The sequence below is a fragment of the Cebidichthys violaceus genome, unplaced genomic scaffold, assembly GCF_023349555.1.
Source record: "Cebidichthys violaceus isolate CVI_PGR_0920_01 unplaced genomic scaffold, fCebVio1.0.p SCAF_8, whole genome shotgun sequence".
NCBI lineage: Eukaryota > Metazoa > Chordata > Actinopteri > Perciformes > Stichaeidae > Cebidichthys > Cebidichthys violaceus.
In genome coordinates this window covers 3132040-3142427 of record NW_027176964.1, presented here as the reverse complement: position 1 = coordinate 3142427, position 10388 = coordinate 3132040, and the positions used below count along the sequence as shown (strand labels likewise).

At 39.9% G+C, this 10388-nt stretch overlaps 1 protein-coding gene across 2 annotated transcripts in view; it reads right to left on the bottom strand.

The window, feature by feature from the left end:
• Positions 1 to 841: 841 nt before the first annotated feature.
• The window catches only part of LOC137892632 (epidermal retinol dehydrogenase 2-like), a 35038-nt gene continuing 25491 nt past the window's right edge, over positions 842 to 10388 (bottom strand). For both annotated transcript variants that reach the window (XM_068737913.1, XM_068737914.1), the window contains one exon: positions 842 to 3309. In XM_068737913.1, the coding sequence (XP_068594014.1) occupies positions 3213 to 3309 (97 nt within the window). In that variant the 3' untranslated portion in view covers positions 842 to 3212. The remainder of the gene's footprint in view (positions 3310 to 10388) is intronic.

Sequence of the window (10388 nt, the reverse complement as noted above, 5' to 3'; positions counted from 1 at the left end):
TATCCAATGAGCCCTATTTAAATGGCCTCAGAGAAGTCACCAGCTGTAGTCACTCATAATCACTTACAAGAAGTTAAGAGGCCATGCTATGAAGCTCATTTCATTGACACAACTTTCTAAGTCACCAAAATTATATATATATATATATATATATATACATTAGACGGTTGCAGTATTTTTTACACACATTTTAAACTCATATACACATTTTTGAATGGCAGTTGTTCCCCTTTAAGAGGCCATACAGACATCCATAGCTATTATTTTTCTTTTTCTATTTCTTCTCTTTTCTCCTTTCAAATTGTTATTAAAAAACAAAGCATTTCAAAACTTTGAGCAGCAGATTTTAAAACAGATGTGTTTTACACGTTTCTTCTTACAAAAACATGAGAGTGAAATACTTCCTTTACTGTTTGAGCAGTTGGGACTGTTACAAAGAAGTGTAGTGCCGTGTTTAAAGGGGATGTTTAAAAAAAAAAAGCAGTTGATCAAAGTGAAAATCTGAAATAGAATGACAATCATTTATCATTGAGGACTTCAAACGGTAAAATTACAATATAAACAACACCATGAAATCTTTTTTTGTTAACAGTGAAGAGACAGACTGGAGACAGGGAAGAGCGAGAGGAGGGTATGACATGCAACAAAGGTTCCCGGCTGGATTTTAACCATTGAGACGTTGCCGTTGGCGCTTTAACTATTTGCGCTATTTGGTGCTCCATGAATTCTTATCATTCACTACTTAATTCAATTATGACCCAACAAGACTTGACAAATTGTAAGCAGAAGGTAACTCACGTCAGTCATAATGCTGAACAAGAGACTCAAAACATAGATGTAAAACATTTGAAATTGGAATTTATTGATCAGAATTTTCAAACAGTTCCAAGTGGTTTACACTCACACTGTGAGATCTCTGAAAGCACATCACACGCAGTCAGATGTACCTTTAGATACATATCTCCATGTTTTCTTTCTTCATGACTTCATAGCTGTTTGCATGATTAAGGCAACAGATGCTACTCTTAATTAAAACCCATTCCATATAGATAGATGAGTAGTTAAGATGACTTTTACAGAAGTTGTGTTCAATATAAAAACATCAACTACAAATGATATACACTTATGATGGCAATCTGTTACATATTACATATTAATAATGGAACATCGTTAATTAAAACAAAGTTTATGTACTCATATATATTATAACCTTTGTAATATCATCATTATGTTGTAGTAAATGACAGGACCACTAATGTGGAAATTATATTTTAAGTGCAAAATTCAAACATACTTCAAAAAACCTATACTTCGGGTTTGAACATTTTTTTTCATCCACAGGAAAAAGACACACTACCTTCTGAACATACCAGTGAAACCGGTGCTGTCATAAACCAGCTCCCTGTGTATTCTCTAACTATTACTACTACTCTAATATAGTAACGTTAAAGCACAGCTGGGAGTGCTGCTAGTAAACCAAGGACCTCTGAAGCTTTTCAAATTAGCGTTAGCTAGATGACCTGAGGTGAAAAGAGGAATAAACAGTTAGCGGATGTAGCTGAAGTTCACCTATTAAAGTTTGCGGTCATGTATTTGTGCTTATCTCAAAGCTTTCTTACACCGATCCAGGAATATAAGGAAACAAGAAGAAAAAAAGTAGAGGGGTCTCCATTCACCCTCTAGCTAGCTGCAGCATGCTAGTACATGGCTAGCTATTACAATGCTAGCTAGTTACAGCTAATGTGTTAACAGTGAGTACATTTAAGTGGTCCAAACTTTATAAGGTGAGGTATCAGATATCTAAAATCTTTTAGTTCACTCTTCCTGAATATAAGTGCCTGTTTTTTTCATTTGAAATGACGTGGACAGCAAAATACTGAGCAACAACAAAACTAAAACCTCACGGACATGATTATTATGGCTACATTCACAACAGTGTTATATGACACTTTACCTGAATATTACTTCATGTGAGCGCAGTGTCACATTTCCCCTGTTATCAAAAAATATCCAGCTTTTTGAATAAGTGAATATAGATAGATCAGACAGAGAGCGTTTTAGCTGCCTGTGGCGGCTTTTTGTCAACATCTTCAACGAGAGTCAAGCGTTTTACGTTGCTGAGCGCCTCGAGTTTGTCTCCTATACGCGCTTTACGTATTTGCAGGTGCGTCCTGAACGCCTTGAGTTGATTACATTTAACTCACGGAGAGGAAAACACGCTCATTCTCAGCAGGATGTTCAGGTACGTTGTTTTCATTAACTTAAACTTTACTTTTAACTATTAAGTAGCGTACAATTCATGATTTGTGTTCAGCTGAATGTTAGCACTTATTTGATGGTTGCCTAGCATACAGAAATACAGAAAACTGCAAAAACATCCTCTGTCTGATCAGGGTTCTGATGGGCATCCTGTACAGTAAACAGGGTTTTGTTGTGGTGAAGACTGAAGCTGGTTCTACTGATTAAAAAACATTTGATTAATGCTGGATCTTTGTATTTGTTAATAACTAAAAAGACAGTGAGTCCTGTCGACAGTTAGACAACATTGGTAGACTGTCAATGTTGTTCTACCAGTCATGAACAGAAGAGAACAATTGGACCTATCCTCGTCTTTCAAGCAGAGATTCCTTTAAACCCCACTTTGTATTGTTTCCACACGTCACCCTGTCTTGAAGCAGTTTATAGTTTCTTTGGTTTGGTGTTTGCCGTGGAAGGCCACACCACAAAGCACGGACACATTATTACAATGTACAGAAGGGACTCAACCCATGTTTCCACCTTATTGTGCCAGTGAGTGTTTGACTGTGGCTGTTTGTGGATGCCAATCATCAGCATTGGTCCTCAGCAATAGTAGTGGGTAGAAACGCTGGACGGCTGAATTTAAAAGGACATTTCTTATAATTAAAACTAATATATTTATATTCAATTGATAACTGTTATTAATAAAATAACATTTCAATCAACAAATGATTGAACAAATGATGACATTTATGAAGGATATTAAAAGATGGATTATACATTGTGAGCTATGTATAAGAGAGTTTGTATTCAAGCATGAGCCAATGAAATGAAAGAGGAGGTAAAGTCTACAAATCCAATCCAACCTTTGGCCACTGCTGTTCTGCCCTAATCCGTATTATTCTGGGAAGATTACGATTAAAATACGCCTCCTTCCATTTCAGTCCCCCTTGACTTCTTCTTCTCCTCTTCGCTCACTCCTGTTTTTTGGAGCGTCCCTTGAATGTGTCCATGAGGTTGAAGGCTCCCAGGTACTGGCCCAACAGAATGCCTTGCTTCATGGGGAGGACGCTGTGGAAAGAAACACAACGGAGAAATCAGATGAGCGCGTGTCTGCAAAATCTCACAGCAGTTCAGGTGAGGAGTTGGGTTTGGATATAGAAACACTTTAGATCCATGGGATAGAGGATTAAGCCTGGTTTAATGTTGGGCTTGACTTAACTTACACTTGAGGAGGTTGAATTTTTTAGCCCCGCCTAAAATAGGGACTACTTTATTACGACCTAAATAGTCCTCCAGGCCTCAATCTCTGGCCATTTTCTGAATCCATGTCGAATGTGGCACAATTATAGAAAACAATAAAATCCCACATAATTATTATGCAGATGACACCCGTCTGTTCCCTTGTTCTGTCACCAGTGTGAGTCACTTAAAGTAGCATGTTTATTGAAAAAATGTGCCCCAACTTACTTTCAGCTAAAGGCACATGTGCAGAGAAAGTTGAAGACTTGGATGCTAAAAAGCCGGTGTGTCTGTAAAGTGCTAGCATGCTAGGTCTCAAGCTACCTTTTGTTTTGTTGGAAAAAGAGAAATATTTCATCTGTAATTACCTGTTTAAAATTCAAACTTTGGCTTGAAATAAACATCTGTCAGTATAACGTAATACAGATAAACAGCAGCACAAACTACAGCCTTTAAAACTATCATACTGTCATACTGTTAATTCAACACATCTCTTCATCATCATTCATCATTTGAACCTCCATGACGGAGGTTTGATTACAGGATTGATAGCTGTAGCGAGGTGTGATGAACTAGACTAGACCGTAAGGTGCTTAGACGTTATCCACACAGCATTTGTATGTATGCATTTTCATCTGTTTCTATCGTTTTGATTTCATATTGTTATGACTTTATTCTATGCAGCATTTCTTATTGATTTTATTTGGTGTATTTACTATAAAAAAGCTTTCATATGGTGGATCTATTTCGTTGTTAGTTTAATGATGGCATCCTATCATTAGCATTATCACACTTGGCTGCACCACAATAAACAGATATTGCTGTCATTATGCTAAGTTATGTTCCTGCAGAGTGACACATAATGACTGTTTACAGCGTGTATTTGAGTGGTGATAATGTTTCCACCTTTCACACTGTCGTAGACGTGACATCATGTCACATTTGTTTTAGTTCAAATGTACAAACACATTTTCATCTGGTTTTGTGGCAGAACTGATGAGAAATTAAAACAACAACTCGTGCATATGCTGAATAAACCGACGAGCCACGTTTCTCACATCTGCCACGGTTCACGAGTTTTTGAGCTTGATTTGATCAAAGACGTGCATCTGGTCAAAATAAAACATCAAGACATGTTCTTTGTTTCTTCTTTTGTTTTTTAAAATCGGTTAGCCATGCTACAGACTCCGTGTAACATTAAATACATCAGACTGCACACATGCTTGTTTACCTACATAAAAGGAATGTCTTGAAACTCAACTGGACAGCGTGTTAAAGTTGTAATCATCAGCGATTCCTCCCACTGCACAGCTCCGTAGAAAACAACTTTTAATGGGAAATGTTTGATTCAGGGCTTTTGGAGCTCGACCAAGCCACAAATTCAGGATAACTTCTGCGTCATGTGACTCTAGCAGGTCCCACAACTTAAACCCTCTGAACCCCCAAACCCACAAGCTGGATTGAAAAGCATGTTTTTTTCAAACTATCGCCAAAACTGCACCATTTATCATAGCCAGACGCTATAGATGTACTGGATGTAAATAAAACAAGGCCACAGACATTCAAATGTGAGCCTGCTTGGGGTTCAGAGGGTTAAGGAAGAACCGTGTATTTCTGGAGTGCTCCTTTAAAAGTAGACACACATTCCAGGGGCCGATAGCTTTGTTAGTGTCAACAATAAGAATGAAGTTCCTAATGGAGCGACGTATTTGTGCTAATGTTAAATCATTTGTTAAAGTCAGAATGCATCTCTTCCTAAATGAGCCGGAGTTAGCAGCTTCTGGATGACTGACGACGACTCTTTTGTCTTCAAAGAGCGAGCAGCGACAAGGCTGGATAACCCAACAACGCATTATTAAAAGCTTGAGCACAATGGCTTTTATGTAAAATGAACAGAGGTGACAGGCAAGGCACTATCCCTGTTTGTGCGAGCTGTGTTCCAGAGAGGAAAGGCTTTCTAATGGAGAATAATAGCTCTTTCTGCAGACAAATGGACCAGAGACGTCTCTCATCAAACCTACTTAAAGGGCAAAACGACGCTGCTGAAGCACCGAGGGGATCACAGTTTGGGTTAAGCGATGCCCTCCTTCTACTGGAGCCAATGCAGAGTCCCATGTGTTGCTTTGTGGGAAATGTAGGCACCGCGACTAAGCCTACGCGACTCTTAAGAAAGCTGCGTCCATTTATATTGACCTTCAGTCAATGGTGCATTTGCTGGTATACAAACTACAATGTGTTTACACAAAACTGTGTCCTTAAAAATGCAACGTGTATTACCTCCAAACAAATAGGGGGCAGCATTTCACCTCTACTATTGGGTCCATACAATGGAAATGAATCGATCAGCAATGCTCTGCTAACAAGTGCTAGCCTGCCCCGCTAGCAGGAGCTCATATCTCCATAAACATCTCAGCAAATCTTAAAGTAAGCACTATTTTTGATATGTTGAGAAAATATACAAAATCTAAGAACCTTCACGGCTAACAGAGGTGAGAGAGAGAACAGAAATAAAATAGAGCTACAGAGGCGTACTGTGGATGTGAAAGGAATGGTGAGGAAAGAGAAGGAATGAGGAGTACAGATGAGTAAGGGAGATGATGGGAGGACATGAAAAGAATAAAGATCGGAGGACAGGACAGAGTTTTATAATTACAGACATCCAGAACCTGAGCTCTGTCCTCCAGTCTTTGTTCTCTGACCCTCTGCATTCATGGTCCGTCCCTTTCTCTGGAGCTCCTCCTCTCTCATCTCCATAACCTCCTCTCTTTATTTTCCCCTCAGTCTCAGCCCATCCCCTATCTCTTCCCTTACCAAAGCTAAGTGGACAAGAGTCTTTTCATTTCCGTCAGTCTCAGTAAAGACGGTAAACGCAGGATCGGTTGATCTTTATACTGTATCGTTACCGTCCTCCACGAGGATCGTCTACCAATGGAAATAGAAACATATGGGGGTGAAGGTGAAACTAACAACAGGGCATCATGATTGATGGCCACGGTTCAACTGTTTCTCTATTGATGATGTCATCAGATGGGCATGTTAGCGATCTTGGCGTTGTAAATATCTGTGCTGCACCAAACAAACTTTTAGACAATTATTTCAAAACTTTTATTTTATACATAACAGACGTATTCAGAGGTCTGGAGTTTGGTGACCTCAGTGGTGGGTACGGTCCTGAGAGTAGCAGACAATCACTGATCAATCACCGTCATGGAGATGCTCAGTCCAACAGAGATGTGGCCACTTGTCAAGCAATCACAAGGTCTTTGTCCACACTGGATGTCAGAGGACTGGTACTGTCTGACGTCTGGTCTCACACACTCACAGGTCTAAAAGCTAAAAGGTATTCAGCTCAGTCTAATGACAGCACTTTGTGGTGGGGGCTGGGATGGACTTGATTGTAGACTAAGAGTGGTGGGCTTCTTTACAACAAGGAGCCCCTGATACTGTTGTTTGAAATCTGCTCTTTGTTACTTTTTTGTTCTTGGAAACAACAAATGAGGATCTTTGAAAAACCTGCACCATACTGCTGAGGGGAACAGGAAACGTGTCAAAAAGACAATGGAAACCTTTTACCATTACTTCTGGCAATTGATTCAAAGATTTTGGGAAACCATATCTCCCAAACCGAGAGGCATCTTTGGGTTGAGGGTTCAGAGAGACTAGGGCCTTTTCAAAGAAGGTGACTGTAACCCACAGTTCTGAAGGGTGATGGGAAGTCCTTTATGTATTGTGGTCTCCTTTACTTGACTACTTCCCTGGGGAGCTGACTCGGTTAGTGCTGAGAGGCCAATTCTCTTGCAATCACCGCACCCGCCCAGGAGGAACTCATAAGTGTCTTTCTCTTCTCTCACTGCTATGTTTTACTGTTTTAATTTTTACTTTGCGCGGTCAGCGGGGAGAGTTCTCTGTTGAGAATGGATGGATGGCACCATTTAACCTGTGATATTTTTGTTTTCTCTTTTCTATTTGTGTGCTTTTTGATGGTGAAATGTGTAACTCTTATTTCTGTTAAAAACCAATACAATTCTGCTTCGACATCCAATGAACACAAAGCACCAACATACACAAGAAGATTAGTCAGTGCATTGCTTTCCATTTAATACCCTTTTACATCCTCACCAGACTAATCAATAATCCTCTGAAGCTGTCGGGTTACTCTCCTGTGAAGCCCATTAGCCTACTCTGTAAAACAGAGGATCACCTCATCAACTGGATGACCCTATTTATTTCTTTGATCCAGTTAAATGGCTCTTCAGCCTCAGTATTTTTGTTTCTCTCTACCTCCACCTACTTGGGCGTGTCTGAAGAAAAAAAACAGCAACAGACAAAGAAAACACAACGTAGCTTCCCAATAGCCTGCTTAGCTTACCGATACCAATTCTATATGTAAACCTCACAATTACTTTTAGAACTTCTTACATGTTCACCATGTGCTACTGGAAGGTTGTAATCCATAATCACAAATACAAAATAAATAAAAAAATAAATAGTTTCAGGTCCCTAAAGATGTGATATATTTTATTAATACTCTTTAAATAACATAAGCAACATATTTTGCTTTGGGCTTCATCAGGTTCAGGAATATCTGCAATGTTTTTGTGTTGCATTGGATTAAATCGTTTTAAACATTGGATTAAACATGCCTATATATGCTTTTAATATTAAGTAGCAATACAACATTTAAAAAATGGGAACTATGTGACAACCTTTAATGTGACAACAGTAACATTGTTACAACTGAAATTAGTCATCTTCTGGCTAGGAGTGCTGCATATAAACAGAGATGAGGTCATTAAGACAAGGATGTGCACTTAAAGGGTGCTCCACTGATTCACATCACACTTCCATAAATGTGGAGGCAAAAAGAAAGGTCAGTATTGATTGAGAGTCCAAGTCTTTCGGACATTTAGCCCCTGGTACAGGTCTGTGAAAACCTCTGACAAACAGATGTAGAGAATGAATTGTTTTTAAAGATTATCTTTTGGGCATTTTTTGTCTCGTCTTGGTAGCAGAACCTTCGTTGCATGTCACACCCCCTCTCTCCCCCAGGGTTCAGCCTGTCTCTTCACTGTCAACTGTCCAATGAAGGCCAACATGCAAACCTTTTTCCTCTCCTCGCATGATGACGCACCACATGATCAAAGGATTCAAGTAGCATTTATCATCATTATGCCCCACAGGGTTGCACAACAAAATGCAGTTGTAGCCCATTTGCTACACTGGAAAAACATGACAAAAACAAAACAGTAGAGCTATCCTGTCGTGCATCAGGAGGAATGTAAAGTTGTAATTTCACGGTTTGCCCACTATGTCACATTGTCTTCAAAGCCTGGCACTCTTCGTGGAGGCTGGCTGGAGACCTGCAGCAACACAACAGGTGGCCACCACACCCGGAGACTGTGCTGCATACTTTATTGCAGGTTTCCAATGTTTGGTGAATGACCGAACCAGCAGGTAAGATATTGAAGAAAACTATATGCAGCCACACAAATCCTCAACATGATGCTTAACTACAGCTACTGCCATCACTAATGTTTGTCCCCCACCAATAAAATACTTTTAACTCTCCCTCAGCGTTTTATCAAGGACCATTTCAGAAATGTGCATCTCCACAGCTGCACGTCAGCACCATCAGTGAAAAAAAAACGTCCTGCTACAAAAAAACGTACTGCCACAAGTGGGTGGAGAGGGAGATTTGATGAGGTTGGATCGAGGTTGTCGCTTACAGCCGGAGAGCTGCAACCCAGCCGCGGTGGAAAGGAAGGACACTTTTAAGTGCTTCTACTTCCAAGAATGACAAATAAACTGATCATGATATGTATAACCAGAAGAGTAAACCTTTAACTGACAATGTACACTCTCACTGATCAGAATCAAACAATGGCATGGCCATGTTGTGGGTACATTTAAAACCATGAAGGTCAGAAGGCTCATTTAACAGGGATGAAGTGACATTTCTGACCCGGATTACTAGCATCAGCTCCATAAAATGCTATTCTTAATTGATCTAGCTGTTTTAAACACCTGTTTCACGCATACACCTGCACATAAAACAACAATTGCAATCACTATTGTAGGTGGGGTGTACTTGTTCAGCTAAAAAACAGCTCCAGAGAGGATCATTATCATGCTTCATAAGTCGCATCAAGCCAGATACTTGTGCCCAGTGCCATAAAGACACCCAGTGTGTCAATAAAACGGATGGTCCTTGATGGCTGTATAAAAGGCAGCTTGAGGCCTGTGTTTTGTTTGACTGAAGGCCATAAACACAGAGCAGAAACAGAGCAGCCGTCTGATTTGCTTCTTATATTATGTCTCTGTTCTTTCCGCTGGGCGTCCGTCCAGTTTGTACTCGGTCAAGCTCAGCATTTGGAGACATTTGTAAATGTATCACCTCCTTAGATGTGCTCTTGGTGTGCTGCAATGTTGTTCCCACATATATGAATCCATCCATGTCAACTCTTCTGTTAATGTAGGGGGACATGCAGGTAGAATATTTATAGTGTTTCTTCCTGCAATGACGTAAAAACCTTGTGTTACAACTGGCAACTGCTCTTAGAAATAACGGTGTAAACTAGAACCATATAGGGTTCTTCGGCTTGGTTCCTGGTTGAGCCTTTAATAAAAATTCCATCTAGAACACAACATAAAGGCTCATACCTAGAACCATCTGTGAAAGGTTCCACTCAGAACCCCCTGCATGAGGTTCTACAGGGAACCCTTCTATGGTGCAAACTTTCTGGAAACCTTTCTGAACCTTTCACCCTCTAAAACAAGAACCCAGAGAAATTATTATATTGCATGGGTTTCATTTAGAACCCACCCAGGGTTCCTCATGAGTCTGATGTGGTGCAGTACAAATCACAACAATGTGTGTGTGTGGGCCGGGACCATCTTTCAACACCCAT